Source organism: Scardinius erythrophthalmus (genome assembly GCF_964197995.2).
Source record: "Scardinius erythrophthalmus genome assembly, chromosome: 5".
NCBI lineage: Eukaryota > Metazoa > Chordata > Actinopteri > Cypriniformes > Leuciscidae > Scardinius > Scardinius erythrophthalmus.
In genome coordinates this window covers 12106266-12126647 of record NC_138225.1, presented here as the reverse complement: position 1 = coordinate 12126647, position 20382 = coordinate 12106266, and the positions used below count along the sequence as shown (strand labels likewise).

The window sequence follows — 20382 nt, the reverse complement described above, 5'->3', positions numbered from 1 at the left end:
ACAATTTTATTTTGAACTGAAATATGACTTTTTTTAATGCATGACACAAACACTAAATGACAACTCAATGAAAAATTTTTACTTTCAGTTTTCTTTGTGTACAAACAATCATCAAACATTAATACAGAGTCATCCTCAGTGGCAAGAGTCTCAACATTTTAGCAAATTCACACCTCGCCTTTAAAACAATCATAAACGTAACCACGTAAACAGTGCAAACGGACACGCAAGATGCTCCGGGAAAAAGACACCTCATTATAAACGTAAAAAAAAGTACACTTGCTGGTTACTTTCACCTTTCCATCACAGCTATTGATCAGACAAAGCATAGCACAGGAGTGTCTAATTGGAGAAATATCAATAATCTTTAACTTGTCTGTTTTAAAAAATACAAAATTAGTACACTCAAGACACTTAAGGAGAACAGATCGCCACAGCAACAGAATGTAGAGTTGCAAAGGACATTTTTCACAGCAATGTTCTCCTAAACTGCAGGCATCTGTGATTATTAAACTCGCTATATGAGGTGGTGAATTTGAAATCACATTCCGTATTCTGGAATTTTTAGAATCGAAAATGGCATGTTCATATTTCAGACGGCGTTCAGCAGAACATTGACGGCAATGTTTTGACCCTTTGAAACTCTAACATCTGCCCATCTCAGTTCTCTGCTGTAATGAGGCCATGCTGGTCTAGCTTTGAGAACGTCAAGTCCGGGTGAGTTTATCTGGAGGCATGAAGCCGGAGTCTCCCAGCGATCGGAGACCCACTCGGCCGCTGGGACGAATCGTCAGCCAGGTGATGCTGCCGTTGTTCAGGCCCATCCTCAGCCAGCCCTCGGGAGGAAACTGCAGAGCCCTGGAACAAACACATGCTTTTAACAGACACTTTATTTGAAAGTGTGTAAACTGACAATACATGTCTCCTGTTATAATCAATGACGCTATAAACTTATTTACATTGTTAGTTATTATGATGAAAGCATTCGTGAGAGTGCAGAAATCGAGTTGAAATCATTATTTCATATGCAAAGGTGTTAGCCAATCATAGCAGTGGACTTTTGCATTGAAGTCTCACAGCAGACACAAAGCGTTCAAATCAGGGTAGAAAATGGCTTTTATTTACTAAATTATGACAATTTATGATTTAAAAATCGTTGTAACATTATACTATGCAGTTGTTAAGGTCTGAGCGGTTTCTTACTGTCCCAACTCCCAAGTCTCTGAGATATTATGGTTTCTAGATATGGTTTAAGTTCATTCAATGTAAGTCTATGCTAAACTTTAACACTGTTCACAACATTTAACAACATTCTTTAACACTGTTAAAGTTTGAGTGTTAGAAGGATGAACAACAGCAATCGTGATGGTTTACTAAGCAAGAATCAATGATAAAAGGTTGCAAACAGTTTTTTATGAATTCCACATATTCAATATGAAAACCCATTTCTGGCACATAAGGAATGAAAAAAAAAATCATGCTTTGGTAAATCATGACTATGACATAAAAAGAAGAATTTATGATATACTAGTCATAATTATAAGATAAAATGTAAAAATAATCTAGTACTGTCAAATCGATTAATCACGAATAATCACATCTGACGTTGACTTTTTTTTTATATATGTGTGTATATATACTGTATATCTGTACATATATACATACATATATATACACACATATATATGCACATATATTTAAATAAATATACATATTTATATATATATATATATATGTGTGTGTGTGTGTGTGTGTGTATACAGAGACATGCGCACACACACACACATATATATATAATAACATATATACACACATATTATATAAACGAATAATTTTGTTAGATGTGATTAATCAATTTGAAAGCACTAAAATTATCCCATAAAAAGTATATTAAATATTAACTCATAATTTTTACTTTGTCATGACTTTTGATCTCATATATTCAACTTTTTGTCTCATAATGACAAGTATCTCATAAATTTGACTTTTATGATTTACCAAAGCATTATTTTTTTCTTATGTGGCAGAAATGGGCTTCCACAAAACGTTTGCAACCACACGCGCATAATACAAAGTGATCAGAGGCAGAGCATACTTACGATTGCACTTTTTTTAATGGACAGACTATTTATGGTTTTCATAAAAGCTTTCAAGAGGACATAAAGAAGGATAAAGAGACTGGACTGAGTAGCAAGCGAACACAAACCTGCACACAAAATAGCGGATGACATTAGCATGACAGACGATAATCTCGAAGCTGTCCTCCTTCTGCTTGGCGTCGGCTCGGTGGATGTACCGGCGGAACGCTGCCTCGATCCGTGCGCCATCCTCGTGGTACTGCTGAAACCAGCACAAGAGTTTCACAACCTTCCACGTGAGGACAGGAAGGACTCCACGGCGCACCCACGACAAAACCAAACTCAACATTCCTCATCAAACAACAACATTTCAGACATCAGGCTTTAGGATGACCAGCAGAGAAATACTAAAGAAACAAAATGTGCGTTTGATGTTTGCTGAAGGGATTTGAGATGGTTTCAGTGTGGGTTTTGTACGCCAGCAGTAACATTAGCGGTGTGTTCTGTTATGAGCTGAGTCATCAACAGAACACAAAAGACATAGACTTAAACTTAGACTTCAAATGAGTGATAATGCCTTCAGATGGGCTAAGTAAGACTTGGTGTTTTGCACTGACCGCTGCCTCTGGTTTCCAGTGAGCGACAGGTGGGACGGGCTCTATGGGCGCACCCTCTCGCAGTAAATCACAGCTTTCAAGCTTCACACCTGAAACATGAGTAAAACAAATAACCATTCTGAATCTCTACAATGGTAGCACTTTACAACATGAAATATCAATTCATAACATTTAATTAGGACACATTACAGGAATGGTTCAAGCTAAAATGTACAGACCGAAATTGGTAGGTTAGTTCTAGGGAATGGCGATGTCAAACTGGGACATTGCAGTGTTGCATTGTCATGAAAGTTTATTCTTTTTATGCATTTTTAAGGCTTGCCCGTTTAAATTTTAAACCGTTTAAGCACAATAAGACGCGAAAGAGAATTCATTTGCTATTCACACGCTTCTCTGACAGACATTTACACCTGAAGAGAGCAGTCTGTCACACAGCACATAAGTATTGAATTGAGTTATTTTTCACTTTTTTTTTATTAGCCTAAACAGACAAATACATACAAAGTTATGTTGAAATGTCAGTCTTGGCGAGTATTCATATAATATAGAAAATATATTAATTTCATCTGAAACAATGGCATTGTAACAACCTTATTGTTAAAAGGTTAATTGTCTGCATAAGTATGAACACATCCCAGCCATTTTGCCTTGAATGATTTATCCTATCATAATTTGATCAGAATATGACTGTAGAATGAGCTGTACCTGGCAGGTATTTGCTGATGATGTTGGCTGTCTCTGTTGCTCTGGTCATGGAGGAGTGGATGACCACATCGTACTTCAATCCGAGCGCTGCTAATCTCTGTCCTGTAAGCTCAGCCTGTTCACGTCCTGCAGGAACCAACAATTTTTTGGCCTAATGTAATTTCTAATGGATTAGGCTCAGCATCTCTATCATTTTAATGGATCAGTACCTAATGGCGTCAAGACCCTCTCTTTATCTCCTTCCCCCTTGAGGTTGTACTGAGAGTGTCGGATGAGGCAGATGTAGCGTGTGGCCTTGGGTTTGTTGTTCTCTACATCTGGACTTCCGTTGTCACCAGCAATCTCCTTCCTCTTCCCATTCACCATAGAGGAGGGCTCACGTCTGAAAGCGGCAAAACACAAATTAGGCCCACTGAACTCAATTTAGTAAGCAATGACATTGGTGGTTACTACAGTAAATACAAACACTACACTACAGCAATGTATAGTTGAGTATTTCAAACTGACCCATTTTTATTATTGAGTGAGTTCTGAGAAATACTGTTTAATCTGTTTTTTCTCATGAACATTTTCATAGAATGTGTGCACATGATATCTATTATGATTATGAAGCTTGAGGGTCAATGCGCTTTATGCCCAGCTGCACTACTTCCTGAACTTCAGCCAGCTCCTTTGTTTCCTGTCTGCCATTATTGGACAAACTGATTAATCCAGGTGTGTCTGATTATTGTTACTGAGGTCAGGCACACCTGGATTAATCAGTTTGTCCAATAATGGCAGACAGGAAACAAAGGAGCTGGCTGAAGGTCAGGAAGTAGTGCAGCTGGGCATAAAGCAAAGGCACAGACCTGAAATTAAAGCATTTTTTTTTTAAAGATTTTTATTTTCTTTAAAGAGTTTCTCAACTATCCTCTAAGGACTAATTCACACAGCACCGAAAGACATCGACCAATGCCAACAGACAAGTTTGTTTTGCAGGATCAGTGTGTATTTTGCCATTGGTCAGACCTTGTTGAACATGTTCCATTGGCTTTTGTCGGGTTGTGTAATGCCTGAGAAGTGACGTCCTGTAATCTGGTGATTGTCTGCGTTTTGGTGCAGCGTAAATTAGCCTTAAGTGTATTTTAATTTACATTTATGCATTTGGCAGAAGCTTTTATTTGAAGTAGCATACATTGAATTCAAGGCGTGATTTGTTAAAAAATAACTACAGTACTGTTTAAAATATTCACAGTTTAACACAAAGTGTGAGAAGTGTTGATGTATTTTTCATAGTTTTCCTTATTTTTTATTCATTACATTAAATCCAGTTTTAGGGTCCCCACCATAAAACTCATCCCCAGATTTTGAACATGATACAAGGGTATATCTGAGATTGAATACATCAGTTGGCAGACACATTCTAACAAATTAACTTATAAGAAAGCACATTAGGCAAGTAGAAACTATAGTAACAATTAACCAGGGGTGCGTTTCCCAAAGCCAACTATGGTCCCGGACTCAGAGCATAGAGTTCAATGGAACTTGCAACCATAGTTGGCTAACGATGCGTTTGGGAAACGCACCCTAGGTCTGACTACAACTTCCTGAGCCAATAATAAGATCAGATACCATTTCAATCAGTGCCAAATGTAGTTAAAGACCTGGGATCAAAGCCAAAGGATTTAAAATCAACCTTTAAACTGGGCGATCCATTAATCATCACCATTGACCAAGGCATTTTACCTAAGGCCGCCCCATAACGCTAACTAGCAATACTAAGTTAATGGTTTTCTGAACATGCACCATGGTTGTACCAGGGTGTTCCTCTTACCTAAGGCCGCCCCATAACGCTAACTAGCAATACTAAGTTAATGGTTTTCTGAACATGCACCATGGTTGTACCAGGGTGTTCCTCCAGAATCCTGGAAATAGAATGTAAATACAATAGTAATCAATCGGAAATAAATAACCCTCTATTTCTTACTTGTCCCAATTATAATCCCATCCGTTCGCAGTGGGCAATACTGAAGGCTGGGCGGCGTGCACGGCAGCCAGAGTCTTTCTGATTCGGCATCGCTCTCCGAAGTACCCGTGATTATCTGCCGCGACCGCCGCGCACACCAGCACCGCCGACCCACCGGCGAACCCGCACGCGAGACTGACCGCTTTCCGAAACGACATGACTCAAAAGACAGAACAGAAATCAATGCAGAGTAACTAGCGGCTTCTCTTCAGCCGTATGACGCACCAGTCCGCTGAGGAAGTGTCACTGTTTCCTCCTTTCTCACAACGTAAAGCAAAATAATTGACAGTCACTTAGACCCTGCCATCATAAATATGTGTTTTTTTCCTAAACCATGAGTAAGAGTGTATTTGGACTCCACAAATAAATGGTTTAGTGATATAAACAGAACTTCCAAAAGCAGTCACGACTTTATTTTTGAAAACAGTGACTAAACGGCCATCCATTTTCAAAATAAAAGCCTTCAAAATACAAATTTGAGATTATTTGAAAAAATTATTAAAAAATAAAGTAAACTTTAATATTTTAAAGTTTTAAATACGCTTAAATACCCATGGTGTTTTTAATTAATTATACGTTTTAAAACATATTGAACCGATTAAATGTTTATTTTATGATTTATATAATCTTTCTGAATCACTTTATATAATTTCCTTTAAGAAAAAAAAGCTCTCTAATAAAAGGTAATACCACGGGGTTACTGTCCAATTAAACGAAATTATTATTAATATTTTGTATAATGTAGTATTATTGTGTATTTTGCTCCAGACCTATAGGTGGCAGTAAAATGGCAGCAAATGTTGCCCGTGAGCAGTGGGTTTATGTTTTGATATCGGTGATGACATGTTTTGCTGTTGTTGATTAAAAGTGTTGTTTTACTTTGTTTGTGCGTATACACGCATATCTGTCTCTTGCGTTATAGTAAAGATGGATACGGATGAAGAGGGAGACAATAATGACTGGGATCGCAGCTTAGAGTCAGACATGCTGGAGACAGGTGGGTTCAGCTGGACAACTATGTGAACTTCAGTGTATAAGTGTATATTATGGACATTATTTACTCACGCACACATGTTTGCTTAGTTTAAATGCACAGCATATGTCTCATGACAGCTTTAGTTTGCTATAAAGACTTTAATTTGAATAGACTGCGTCTAACTGTCCTTATGTGATTTATCATTTCAGAAGGAAGTATCACTAACAGAGTTTCATCCATACCTCAAAAAGTGATTCTGCATTTTGACCTGGACTGCTTCTATGCACAAGTTGAGATGATCCGAAATCCAGCCCTCCGAACCAAACCTCTTGGTAAAACACCAGAGTATAAACTTAAAAAAAAAAAATTAACTTGCCTAAATATACAACAAATATGTCTCAGTGCAGTTACTGAGATAATACAGACAAAAACACATGAATGGTTCTGCAAAACAAATGCAATCATAAATATACAAATGTGCACAGTCAAGTAATAAAGAAATAAGTAAACTGACTACAAATTCATCAAAATACTCTAACCTCATTCCTATCCTTCTGACATTATGTAATGCAATACTTGCCTCTGTCTACATCTTTGGTCTCTTAGGCATACAGCAGAAATACATTATTGTGACATGTAACTATGTGGCGAGAGAACACGGCGTGACCAAGCTGATGTCAGTGACTGATGCAGTGGAGAAATGCCCACAGCTGGTGCTAGTCAAAGGAGAAGATCTCACCAATTACAGAGAGATATCCTACAAAGTCACTGGTCAGATCATACTTTATTTTCTTTTACATATTTTATTATGCGTTTGTAAAGTGTATATATTTGTATATGAAATATATGTATTATATATAATTATAATAACAATGAATATACTATATACTATAACTAGATTGTTATATATATATATATATATATATATATATATATATATATATATATATATATATATATATATATATAAACAATGCATATTTTATATACTACAATTCAAAAGTTTGGGGTCAGTAAGGTTTTTTTAAGAGAAATAAATACTTTTATTCAGCAAGGACGCACTAAATTGTTCAAAAATCACTGTAAAGACATTTATAATGTTACAAAAGATTTCTATTTCATTGATAATTAGAAAGGTTTCTTAAATCAGCAAATTAAACCAATTCACCAAATCAGCAAATTAAAATTATTTCTGAAGGATCATGTGACACTGAAGACTGGAGTAATAATGATGCTAAAATTCTGCTTTTCCATCACAGGAACAAATTATATTTTAAATATATTAAAATCGAAAGTATTTCACAGTATTACTGTTTTTACTGTAGTTCTGTAGCCTGGCAAGCCAGACCTACATCAAGATGTTAGGTCTGGCAACTCACCATAGACACGGCTCAATCCGAGGGGCGGGATAAACGGCTGTCTTTCAAATTCACTCTGCACGCAATAGGACAGCGCTTCAACCAACCAGAGCGTTTTCCCAACAGCGGAGCTAACGTTAGTTAGTTGATAGATTCAACTTTTGAATCTGGCCGGCAAACTACGAACACATCTTCATTTTTTAAGAATGACTTAAGTGCCGTTTTTTGCTCTTTTCTCAAAGAAAAACTTAACTCCAAGTCCTCCAGAGTCGCGGCCAAAGCCGATTCGAAAGACTGTTCGCCAGAAGCAGCAACTCTTCTTTGGTTTCAAGTAGCAGGGAACCGTCGCAACGCTGTCGTCAATATGTTAAGCCCGCCCCGCCTACTCTATACACGATGTGATTGGCCTGACCCAATTTAGGTTTTTACAGCTCCGAAAGTCAACGGAGAGTTGCTAGACTACCCTGGCTGCAAAATACATTTACATGCGTCTAGATTTCTAGGCTAGTAGTTTTGATTAAATACTGTAAATCCTACCTTGGTGAGCAAAAGAGATTTCTGTCAAAAGCATAAAAATCTATATATATTTTGAACTGAAGTGTATATTTGCATAATGCTAAGTTAAATATCTTTTCAATGACTTTATCTGCCCAAGATTTGCTGATGTCATACTGCCCCCTAGTGGAGAGGCTGGGCTTTGACGAAAACTACATGGACGTTACAGAAATGGTGGAGAGAAGACTGAAGGAGACCCGTATTTCAGATCTCTCCTTCAGTGGACACATATATAAACATGAATGTGAGTCGGAGCGCCACTTCAACCAAGTACTGACAGTTTTAAAACCAGTGGTTGCAGGGCATTGGTTACAAATCTAGACTTGTAATTCAAAGTTAGTTGTTTCAGACCCCATAAGTGGCAGTTAAGGAATTGGGGGAATTCAGCATGCCCTTTTTCTTGTTCAATGGGAGAATTGCTAGAGATTTCCAGTCATTATAAATCCTCATGCTCATCATCAGGTGTGGCAGTTGACGAGGAGAACGCCCGACTGGCTGTAGGCTCTGTGATAGCAGCTGAGATGAGACAAGCCATCTTCAGCATGCTGGGACTAACAGGCTGCGCAGGCATCGCTAGCAACAAACTCTTGGCCAAGCTGGTGTCCGGCACCTTTAAACCCAACCAGCAAACCACCCTCCTGCCGTACAGCACTGCTGAGCTCATGAGCAGCCTCACAGGACTTATCAGAGTGCCTGGTAAGATGACACATACAGTAAGCTCACCCATCTCATGCCATATATACTGTTTATATTCTGTAAACATTGGCTGTGTTTACAGGGATTGGTTACAAGACACGTGAGAAGCTAAAGGCTCTGGGTCTGGTCAGTGTGAGAGATCTACAGTTATTTCCTCTGCCTGACCTGGTGAAGGAGTTTGGTGAAGTGACCGCTAAAAGAATTCAAAACCTCGCCTGTGGCATTGATGAGTCTCCAGTCACGTCTGCGGGTCCTCCTCAGGTATTCTCCATTGTTATTGTAGATCCTTCAGGCGTAGTCTTGATCTTGCAATTTTATCTTTTGAGGGTGTTATCGGTGTTTTGTTTATAAATTACATTACATTTTACATGTAGTCATTTAGGCAGAAACTTTTATCCTCAATTTATTATACAGGGTGGGCCATTTATATGGATACACCGTAATAACATGGGAATGGTTGGTGATATTAAAGTCCTGTTTGTGGCACATTAGCATATGTGAGGGGGCAAACTCCTCAAGATGGGTGGTGACCATGGTGGCCATTTAGAAGTCGGCCATCTTGGATACAACTTTTGTTTTTTCAATAGGAAGAGGGCCATGTGACACATCAAACTTATTGGTAATGTCACAAGAAAAACAATGGTTCATGAGTTATTTACAAGTTTCTGACCACTTATAAAATGTGTTCAATGTGCTGCCCATTGTGTTGGATTGTCAATGCAACCCTGTTCTCCCACTCTTCACACACTGAATGGCCCCCAAGGTCTCCCGATCTGACCCCCTTAGACTTTTATCTTTGGGGTCATCTGAAGGCAATTGTCTATGTATGGTGTGAAGATACGAGATGTGCAGCACCTGAAACTACGGATACTGGATGCCTGTGCTGGCATTTCTCCTGCGGTGTTGCTATCAGTGTGTGAAGAGTGGGAGAACAGGGTTGCATTGACAATCCAACACAATGGGCAGCACATTGAACACATTTTATAAGTGGTCAGAAACTTGTAAATAACTCATGAACGAATAAAGTTACGTTGAAACCAAGCACACCATTGTTTTTCTTGTGACATTACCAATAAGTTTGATGTGTCACATGGCCCAACAATAATTGCAATACCATATTGCCAGTGTCAAGAGTAAGCTAGAGTTCTTACTTGAACTTTTGAGCTTCTTTATCACTCTAGCTTACTCAAAAAATACAGTAGAAACAATTATATTTTGAAATATTACAATTCAAAATAACTGTTTCCTATTTCAATATATTTTAAATGTAATTTATTCCTTTGATTTCAAAGCTACATTTTCAGCATCATTACTCCAGGCTTCAGTGTCACATGATCCCTCAGAAATCATTCTAATATGATAATTTGCTGATCAAAATTTGTTATTACTTTTCTTATTATCATTTTAAAAACAGTTGTGCTGCTTAATATTTTTGTGGAAACTGTGATACGTTTCTTTCAGGATTCTTGAATGAATAAAAATGTCAAAATAACAGCATATTTTTTAAATAATTTTTTTTGCAACATTATCAATATAAATGTCTTTACTGTGTCTTTTGATTAATTTAATGCATCCATGGTGAATAAAAGTATTAATTTCTTTAAAGGAAATCTACCTATGAACGATAGTATATACAGTGAAGCATAACAATTTTTACAAGCTCTGATCCTCAAACAATGCAAGAATGATGCAACACGAAAGATAAAATCATGTAAAATAAATGATATATTTCAGTCTCTCAGCGACGAGGACTCGTTCAAGAAAATTTCAACACTAGAGGAAGTTGTGAAAAAAACTGAGGAACTACTCACCAGCCTGACTGAGAGGTAAAAACTACATTTTACAATATCAGAGTAAAGTAAAACACAATAGACTTTTGTTTGGCATGTCTGTAGTTTGTTTCTCTGTTTAAATGTTCTGCAGGATGCACAAAGACGGCAGACAGCCACACACATTCAGACTAACGATTCGCCGATACACGGTCACTAATCGCTGGTTCAGTCGAGAGAGCCGACAGTGTCCGATACCCAACCAAACCGGGCTCAAGATCACATGCGGTACATTCTGCTCTTTTGCAGGCTTTTACTGTATAATGCCTTTACTGTATGTACACAAATTATTGAGAGATGATTGTGCTGTGCTGTTGTTGTTCATATTCACCTTTCTCTATCTTAGGAAACAGTGAGGCTGTGCCCCAGTTACTGTCACTGTCAGTGAAGCTCTTTCATAAAATGGTGGACACTCGTGAACCGTTCCATCTGACTCTGCTGAATGTGTGTTTTAGTAACCTGCAGGCTAAAAGCTCCAGCAAGAGCTCCATCGCCTCTTTCTTCACACACAAATCTCCTACAACAACACAAATGACATCTCAACGGCAGGTCAGTACATGTGATTTCCCTCATTTTAGAGTTATTAGTTCTGATAAAACACAATAAATATATGCATTTTTAACTATAAAATACAACAAAGCCTTTCTTCATTTCTCAACCAAACTTATGCCAAGGCTTTCTGTTTTTCCAAAGCCATCTCTGAACTTTTAGAGATCTTAATAACTTTGATAAAAGCTTACTAGGGACTAATTTTTTAATAATTCTGCTCACCTTTTATTTTATATATATTTATATAAAATATAAGATTGTTTGAATGTTTTTGAAAGTTTTTTATGCTCACCAAGGCTGTAAAAAATACTGTAAAAAACAAAATATTGTGAAATAATATAACAATTTAAAATAACTGAATTTTCAGCAGCCATTACTCCAGTCTTCAGTATCACATGACATTTCGGAAATCATTATATGATAATATGCTGATTTGGTGCTTATTATTATCAATATTACAAAGTTATTGTACTGCTAAATAATTTCATTGTACTGCTAAATCATTTATTTGAAATGAAATAGTTTTTTAACATTTTAAATATTTACTGCCACTTTAGATTCATTTAATAGCTTACCTCAAACTTATGAACAGTAGTGCATTTATATATTTTATTTATTTAAAAAAAGCACACACACACACATATATATATATATATTAGGGCTGTCAAAAGATTAATCGCGATTAATCGCATCCAAAATAAAAGTTTGTGTTTAAATAATATATGTGTGTGTACTGTGTATAATTAAATTTGTATATATAAATACACACACATGCTTGTATATATTTAAGAAAAATGTGTAATTTATATATAAAAAAATTATATTTATATATATATAAATTATATATAAATATATACAGTATATGTATGCAAATATTTCTTAAATATATACATGCATGTGTGTGTATTTATATATACAAAATAATTATACAGAGTACACACACATATATTATGTAAACACAAACTTTTATTTTGGATGCGATTAATCACGATTAATCTTTTGACAGCCCTAATATATATATATATATATATATATATATATATATATATATATATATATATATATATATATATATATATATATATATATATATATATAACTGCTTTCTAACTGACAGTTGTATATTAAACTTTTTATATGCTGATTTAAGTCAACAATAACTTGAAAACAGTAAAAGTTAACAGAATCTGTCTTTTGAATTGTCACTAGGTGGAACCTGATCTCTGTGAGTCTGGAGCAAATTCCCAGTTTACTCAGGCAGATGTTTTACATAAAGAAGGTAAAACATGGAACAGCATTAAACCAATAGAACACATGTCAATATTTCCAACCCAAGAATCAGAAACACAGCCAACTTCAGTCAACCCCATATCTCCCATGCAGCCTGTTTTTGAGCAATCACGAGTTACAAACATGAACATTAGAGAGTCTTGTATGAGCAACGTTGCAGAGGAGACATTGCGTTCCAAGCTGCCTCCAAGTGTCGATCCGGAAGTATTCAAACTCCTTCCTGAGCACATTCAGATGGAGCTGATTACCAGTTTTCAAAATAAAGAGCTCATTTACGGATCTGCTGACACATCTTTTGAAGACGACCCAGCGGATCGTTCCACGTTGGCTTTTAACCAACCAAGAACACCTGAACGCTGTGAGCCAGCTTTGAATTATTGCAGAAATTCTGCTTCTCATAACCATGAACTCGACAAGACCTTGTCATCTGCTCAGTCCACCATGGAATTACATTCTGGGCTCATCAAAAACACGGAAAGTCATGATATCCCACCCACCACTCAGACACCTCAGTCAGATATCCCTCCAAATGTGGACCCTTATGTATTCTCACAACTTCCTGCTGATGTGCAAAGGGAGTTACTGACAGAGTGGAAACAGCAGAAAACGGTCCTCAAAATCCCGTCCAAACACTCGCATAAAACCTCCAATACCAAAGACAAGAAGAACGCTGCTAAAGGCAGCCAGTGCAACAACATACTGAAATACTTCAAACCCAACTGAGGACAGAAACACTAAAGTGCCTGTTTATAAAATCTGATTTTTTTAAGAATGTTCAAAATAACTATGTAAACTTTGTAATCAATAGTACAGAAATATGTCAATTCTGTCATGATTTACTCGCCCTCATGTCAAACATGTATGACAATCCCAGGGGATGCTGGGAAACAAGGTCATCCTTGTTTGGAACAATTATGTAAATCATGACATAATTTAAATTTTTCTGTGAAATATTACTTTAAGGATGTCAGATATATGTTTTATTTTGTTAATAAACCATATATGTCTTTAAATAACCATTTTGATTAAGTCATTGTATACGCAAGAGCTGAACACTGTATACATACAGTATACTTATAATAATAGTGTATATTTGTAATATTATAATATTTATAAGTTGCAATATTAAAATACTGTACTGTTCAAAAGTTTGGGGTTGGTAATGTAGGTAAATTAGTTTTTTAAAGAAGTATGCTCACAAAGGCTGCATTTATTTGATCACAAATACAGTAAAAACAATATTAAGTATTATTTACAATTTAAAATAGTTTGGTTTCACAGAAAGGGCTTAAGCCTTGTCTGAAAATCCGGGGTTTAAGTGGGACCCTTGAAAAATGAAAACTTTTTTTAGAATCATCTTATGTTACTTATCCAATGTAAACATTATTTTGAAAAACCGTATCCTTTTTTGCATTCTTGGTTTTATGAAGCTTTTAATTGTATTCTGTAACATTTATTCTGGGTAGAAGCTTTACCAAAAAAACAAAACAAAAAAAAAACAGTGGTTTAAATTGCAATAATAATAATAATAATATTACAAAAGCGTGTCAATTTTAAAACCTTTATTTAAAAAAAAAAAAAGCGCCTTTTTCCGACGCTGCTTCCGGTTGCAGTTCTTCACTATTCTTTAGCAGCCGCATCTTCTTCCGGCACACCATACCACTATATTCAATCTATTATCTCTGTCTGACCGCTGCATTTTCCAGCATTTTCTCCATTGCACATCACCGTTTGTCAGGTCATCTTTGAGAATGAAAGGAGCGAAATTAGCCGTGGTTTTGGGCATGTTTTTGGCCCTCGTCCTGCTGACCGAGACGGCGCGGAGCAGGAAGGAGTCTAGTAGCCAGAACAGCTTCAGGAGGGCGGCCAGCGGCTTCTACCAAACCCTCAGCAATATCTTCGGAGAGGAGAACATTAGGGCGCTGTACAAGGTACATATAAGATCACGCGATATTGTCATGCAAGTGCATAGTTTTGTTTTGTTTTTTTGCAGGTGAGCATACCGAGATCACCAGCTGTCAGTGGCCGTGTCTCAAAACCTAGTGACCTACCTACCTAGAGCTAGGGCATTCTGTTCAAGTGCATCGTTCTGTTTATAAAGGGCACTAGCTTGTAACGCTTCATAATAATTATAACTGAATTAATAATGGATTGTCCAATGTTATATAGTTCCTAATAATAATTATAATTTATTACTTGTCTTTTAAAATTATCAAGTAAAATGTCTGTTATTAAATTTCATTCCATTTTATTTATTTTAATTATATATTGGAAATAAAAATGTAATTATCATTATTTACAATTTGAATTGACAATTACAAGCTGTTGAGAATGCTGTCTACAGTGTTATAATGTTTGTATTGGCAAATGTGGCATGAATGACTGTCCTGTTAATATATTTATTATAGTTCAACTTGTAAAGTTTTGTTCTTATTTGCAGATACAGGATTTAGTAGTTGTGCATTACTAAATGGCCAATAATTAGAAATGCAATGATAGATAATGGATAGTTAAAGGTTTCAACTTTTATTTATTCTTTCTAAAAGTTCGAGAGAAAATAAGAAAACAAAGCCTTTATTTAGGACCATTAGAATTTTTTTCGCAATTTTGCATTGTCACATAATCTTCATGACAATTAAGCACATTTCACCCTTTATTCCATTTACTAAAATGTAAAAGACGTCATTCTTAGCAAATTGATATATTACAGATGTAATATATATATTTTTTTATAAATTAATATCAAAAATATGTGAAGTAGTTATACATCATGTTGTTGTACTGCTTTTAAATTTCATTGTTATTAATATTTTATTAGAGTAATATTTTAAATGTAATAATCAATCATGTGATCATTAATTTGGATTGTTTTTTTGATATTGTGATGTGATATTATTATTATTATTATTATCTTCTTTTCTCTGGATTGTAATGGAGTACTGTAATTTTATGTAACAACCTTACATGCCCAGGGACTACAGATGCAAATGAGCTAAACTAGAGATAACTTTTAATTAATCATTACTGATAATAATAATAATTACAAAAAAACTAAAATGTCACACATGATCGTCCCTTGAGACAGAAGAAAGTGGGATATGCTTATTTACTCATAAAAATCATGTCACAGTGTGAGAAATCTTAATGAGTGAAACAAAAATCTAATCTAAAATAAAATTATTTTAATCTAAAATAAATCTATATGTATAGATAGTTGTTTTTTTTATTCGAGTGATTTTCTTCTGTGACCCGTACTTGTGTTAATGATATTAAATGCATATCATAATTAATAGATCATTGCATCTTTTGCATTCTTTCTTTATTTAAAAAAAAAACTATCTTTTTTGCAGTTCTTCTCAAAAACTACAGAGAGGTTTGTTCATGGAGTCGATTCATTTTTGGACACTTTGTGGAAACTCTGGGTGGATCTGCTCGATGTTATGGGCATTGACTGTGAGTCTGGATCACACTTATGTCATATCGTCACTGTTTGTGTATGATGCAAACGTCATGTCCTGAATTTCTCTCTCTTCTCTCTCCTCAGCCTCTAACCTGACCCACTACTTCAGCCCATCGTCCGTGTCCAGTTCTCCTGCTCGCGCGCTCCTCCTGGTGGCGGCCTTGCTGGTGGCTTACTGGTTCCTGTCCTTGTTCCTGAGTGGCTTCTTTTACATCCTTCACGCGGTGTTCGGCCGTTTCTTCTGGCTGGCCCGCGTAGCACTTTTCGCCCTCTCGTGCCTGTACATTCTGCAGAAATTTGAGGGCGACCCAGAGAAGGCGGTGCTGCCGCTGTGCTTCATCATGGCTGTGTACTTCATGACGGGACCGGTGGGTGCGTACTGGCGGAAAGGGAGCGGATCTGGAACTCTGGAGGAGAAGATCGACCAGCTCGATACCCAGATCCGCCTCCTCAACATCCGCTTGAGCAGAGTGATTGAAAACCTGGAGCGCTCCAGTGACCAATGAAGATTTTGGCCCCAGGCTAAGGGTTAGAGCTGGGGTTTGTGGGATGGTATGAGAAGAAAAAAAGTTTTTTTTGTTTTTTTTGTCCCCTTTTTCTCAGGATGTCCCAACGTAGTAAGGCAAGAATTGTATGGAAATGTGATAAATTCTCCGAAATTAGTCCATTACGTTCGCCCTGTTGTCGTAGAATGTATCATTAGTGTCCATTTCTACTGTAGCCGCCCATTTTTTGAGTAAATATCAGGACTTTTTTTGTATGCTGTGGATCTGTGTGTGTGTTCAAGCTTTGAGTTGAGTGTGTTATTCCATTGCGCAGTGTTACGCCTTTTACATAAGCTTTGTTTGGGCGCTTTCTGTAAGTGTGTGTGTGTGTTATTTATAAATCAGGAAGGCAATGCAAATCAGAGTTGATTTAGAAACACTCAAAGTGTGAAGAATAGTCAGTATCACTGCATTTTTTCATCTCTCCTTTGTCTCTTCTTGAGGTCACCAGAGGTTACTCTGAGTTCAGGACCGATCGGCACTATCAGGGATCGAGATGTATGTGGAAATCGCTTTCAGAAAGCAGCTAGTCATCAGATTCATGAGGATATCTGACCAGTGTTCCTGGCAGCAAAATAACGGTGCTGCAATCTACACCAGTATCTCTGTCCAACTTCAGCTAAGAGAGAGAGATGTTCTCACGTACAGGGAGAAACCTGGTCATGCACTTTGTTCTCAGCCTGAGATCATTTTATCACTTGTATGTACCATTTTAATACACTTCTAGAAAGGGATCGATTGAATAGTGTGTTAATCCCACTACATATTAGTGCTGCTTAGTAAATCATTTTTAAGAAAGTGGCCTCTATGGTTTCATCCACAGTGGCATTGAAAAAGAAATGCCTGGCGACTAATTGAACCCGGGTTCTATCTTCTCTGTTACCTCTCATTCACCCTCATTCCTTCCTGCTCTTGCAGTAAACCTTTGTAACTAAAGCTAATTTGCATGTTTGTTTTTAACTATAATTTGAACCACTGTTTCATAGATGAAAATACTGTAATTTTACTTTTTTTAATACGTTTTTACATTTTAATTAAATTTTCTTAATGATCAGTATATTTTCATTCCATAATATGCCATGAATTGTTTTATTTATTTTTAATACACAATTAGCACTGCTATATTTAAAGCTAATCTACTCCGGTTCAAAAGTTTGGTGGGTTTGTAAGAAATGTATACTTTTATTCTCAACATTAATAATAATATAGAATATTTCCTGAGCACCAAATCAGCATATTAGAATGATTTCTGAAGGATCATGTGACACTGAAGACTGGAGAAAAGTTAGCTTTGCCATCACAGGAATAAATTACATTTTAAAATTACATTGTCTTTTTTTTTTTTTTACTATTTTTGGTCAAATAAATCTTAACGACCCCAAACTTTTGAGCAGTAGTGTGATTTTAAAAGCTGGGAACATTTTATGTTGTTTTGCATCATTGTAAAATTGTTTATTTTTCTAATCAATGTTATCTTTTCTTTTTTTGTGTACGTGTTAATTTCTGATACTAAATTATCATTTTTATATTATTATATTTGTCTCCAGTCTGTTATTTTAAAGTCGTCATGAATTCAAGGTGAGAGTTTTGTGGCCATCTCAACTCTTTTTAAACATTGACAAAATTCACTTTTAACAGAAACAAAGTCTTTCTCTTCCTAGGCAAAACATATTGATGACTCATCCTGCACTTCACTGATTTTAGACCTGCCAATGACTACTGTAGTGAAACTCAAGCCTACTGGAAATCAGTGCATGCACCATTATGAGGCCCTTTTTTACTGTATGAAAATATGAAGGATGTTACCCGGTTTATAAATCATGCAAAATAAGCACCAGCTTTTAAGGAATCTGCAAATAGCAAACATGCGTTTAATTGCAATGTACCAGCATTATTGTAAAAGTACTGGGGACAACTAAGAATAATTACACAATATACATGTTTCAGCAAACACTCCTATATTTTAAAATAGTCATGTCTGTTTTGCATATCTGTGAATGAGAAGCCACAGTAATATACCATGGAAAATAAGTTTTATTGTTAGCTGTATTTTATTTGTTACATCAAACATAAGGGAGATGCACTGACTCAATAACTGCAAAGACCCAGTTCTCTCTCACATTGTCTCCAGTTGAATGCGCCAGTGCCAATCATTGTGTGTTGAGGATTTTGCGTCATTAACTGATTTGTATTAGAAAGCACTGAATCTTTGTGAAGTCTAGACATTAACTGGTATCTTTGCATAGTATGCATAGATTTCTATATCAGGTTTGCTTTTGTACTGTATCATTTTTATCAGGGTAGTTCACCTGCGATGTTGCTTGCTGTCTTATTATTTGTCATATTTTTGTGTTTATGAAACTTAAATGATTTTCTCTGAGATTAAACGGTGGTCCAAAAATGGTTTAATAAATGTAATATACAATTTGACCAACAAGTCTTGGGAACTCTTTTTTTTTTAAATATATATATATAAAGATATTACAATTTTGAGGGCTCAACCTGACCAATAGTAAAAGTGTAATATATTATATTTGCTCACACTGCAGTTTGAGCTTTTGTAACATTTTTATGAAAAAGTTACTTCACCTAATTTGGATTTAGGTGGTTATGTGTGACACAACAGGCACTTGTTTGAACATTGCTTCATTTGTCTGTTCAGATGGCCTAATATGAACTCTCTAAAGCTCTAATAAGTGGAGAGGGTTAAATCATGTCTGGTCTGACACACAGGCACAGCCAACCCAATGGATGAGTTTAAGCAGGCATCCTAAAGGTCCATGTGCAGTTCGGACGTTAAGGAGTTCTGTTTGCTTTGCAAAAACAGTTGATGAGACTATCAGTGGTGCTGAAGTCCGTCCACTAGATCAAATGCACAAATGAAAAAACATTATGTAATGCTGGCATTGCAACCCATTGATAACCCAGAGGTGAAAGCTTGTGATGTTAGCTGTACTTGGCATTTGATTTTGCCATCCTCATGCAATTTAACATACTGTACATTAAAAATGTCACTCAGGTGAAGGTTTCTTAAAAAAATAATAATCATATCTTTTTTTCAGTTTACATTGTCAAAGACACTCTGAAATTTTCTTGTAAATTGTATTTCGCCAGATGCATCTCTTGTATTCCTGTGAGAGCTGATCCAAATCTGTCTAAAAGGCTTATTTATGCAACATGTAACGATCAAAAGGAGCACTGTGCCTTTAAGGTACCCATATTTGGCTTGTATATAATGTTGAGCATTGTTGCTTTTTTATTGGTTGTGCCCAGAGGGTGCAGACATGACCCCGTTCCCATCGCTTTTATGAAAGCACATTTTTAACGCTATATGGACTCCACTTCAGTCTTACTAATACAGACAGACAGACAGACAGACAGACAGATAGATAGATAGATAGATAGATAGATAGATAGATAGATAGATAGATAGATAGATAGATAGATAGATAGATAGATAGATAGATAGATAGATAGATAGATAGATAGATAGATAGATAGATAGATAGATAGATAGATAGATAGCACATTCCATGATTTCTTTAAGTTTCAGCACAAACAAACAAGTTTACATTGTCAATCTGTGGAGCAACTCCTATTTCCCAAATGTTATACAAATATTGATGAAATTAGCCTTGACAATCACTGACCCTGCAAAAGTAATTCAGCAGCTCTTTATATACTATAATGCCTTCCTTTGGTGCAAAAATGTTTAAAAT

General features: G+C 36.1%; 3 protein-coding genes across 7 annotated transcripts; 2 read left to right on the top strand and 1 right to left on the bottom strand.

Moving 5' to 3' along the window:
• Window positions 1–57: 57 nt before the first annotated feature.
• pgam5 (PGAM family member 5, serine/threonine protein phosphatase, mitochondrial) lies at window positions 58–5837 on the bottom strand. 4 transcript variants are annotated; one of them, XM_081365274.1, is made up of 6 exons: window positions 5367–5837; window positions 3610–3782; window positions 3401–3526; window positions 2696–2784; window positions 2207–2337; window positions 58–858 (listed from the first exon to the last, which is right to left on the bottom strand). In XM_081365274.1, the coding sequence occupies exons 1-6, from the start codon at window positions 5561–5563 to the stop codon at window positions 708–710; spliced, it is 867 nt and encodes a 288-aa protein (XP_081221400.1). In that variant the 5' UTR covers window positions 5564–5837; the 3' UTR covers window positions 58–707. The 4 variants fall into 4 exon arrangements, with proteins under 4 accessions (XP_081221400.1, XP_081221399.1, XP_081221401.1 ...); XM_081365273.1 differs by having other exon boundaries at window positions 2207–2340; window positions 5367–5673; XM_081365275.1 differs by lacking the exon at window positions 5367–5837 and adding an exon at window positions 3908–4065 and having other exon boundaries at window positions 2207–2340.
• A 370-nt stretch (window positions 5838–6207) lies between these two features.
• On the top strand, window positions 6208–13676 carry poli (polymerase (DNA directed) iota). The gene is made up of 10 exons (XM_081365272.1): window positions 6208–6402; window positions 6591–6713; window positions 6988–7152; window positions 8395–8538; window positions 8757–8990; window positions 9073–9251; window positions 10725–10816; window positions 10914–11047; window positions 11166–11368; window positions 12578–13676. The coding sequence occupies exons 1-10, from the start codon at window positions 6333–6335 to the stop codon at window positions 13379–13381; spliced, it is 2148 nt and encodes a 715-aa protein (XP_081221398.1). The 5' UTR covers window positions 6208–6332; the 3' UTR covers window positions 13382–13676.
• A 578-nt stretch (window positions 13677–14254) lies between these two features.
• bri3bp (bri3 binding protein) lies at window positions 14255–19095 on the top strand. 2 transcript variants are annotated; one of them, XM_081364709.1, is made up of 4 exons: window positions 14301–14589; window positions 16009–16111; window positions 16203–16670; window positions 17107–19089. In XM_081364709.1, the coding sequence occupies exons 1-3, from the start codon at window positions 14410–14412 to the stop codon at window positions 16622–16624; spliced, it is 705 nt and encodes a 234-aa protein (XP_081220835.1). In that variant the 5' UTR covers window positions 14301–14409; the 3' UTR covers window positions 16625–16670; window positions 17107–19089. The 2 variants fall into 2 exon arrangements, with proteins under 2 accessions (XP_081220834.1, XP_081220835.1); XM_081364708.1 differs by having other exon boundaries at window positions 14255–14589; window positions 16203–19095.
• The last annotated feature ends 1287 nt before the right edge of the window (window positions 19096–20382 follow it).

Excerpts from the sequence above, each read along its gene's own strand:
- pgam5 (XM_081365273.1), bottom strand. The coding sequence starts at position 5,563 with ATGTCGTTTCGGAAAGCGGTCAGTCTCGCGTGCGGGTTCGCCGGTGGG. Across the intron at positions 3,783-5,366 it reads TGGGATTATAATTGGGACAA|ACGTGAGCCCTCCTCTATGG; the intron begins GTAAGAAATAGA and ends TGCCGCTTTCAG. Across the intron at positions 2,341-2,695 it reads ACTGGAAACCAGAGGCAGCG|CAGTACCACGAGGATGGCGC; the intron begins GTCAGTGCAAAA and ends TGCTGGTTTCAG.
- poli (XM_081365272.1), top strand. The coding sequence starts at position 6,333 with ATGGATACGGATGAAGAGGGAGACAATAATGACTGGGATCGCAGCTTA. Across the intron at positions 8,991-9,072 it reads AGGACTTATCAGAGTGCCTG|GGATTGGTTACAAGACACGT; the intron begins GTAAGATGACAC and ends CTGTGTTTACAG. Across the intron at positions 9,252-10,724 it reads CGTCTGCGGGTCCTCCTCAG|TCTCTCAGCGACGAGGACTC; the intron begins GTATTCTCCATT and ends GATATATTTCAG.
- bri3bp (XM_081364708.1), top strand. The coding sequence starts at position 14,410 with ATGAAAGGAGCGAAATTAGCCGTGGTTTTGGGCATGTTTTTGGCCCTC. Across the intron at positions 14,590-16,008 it reads ACATTAGGGCGCTGTACAAG|TTCTTCTCAAAAACTACAGA; the intron begins GTACATATAAGA and ends TCTTTTTTGCAG. Across the intron at positions 16,112-16,202 it reads CGATGTTATGGGCATTGACT|CCTCTAACCTGACCCACTAC; the intron begins GTGAGTCTGGAT and ends CTCTCTCCTCAG.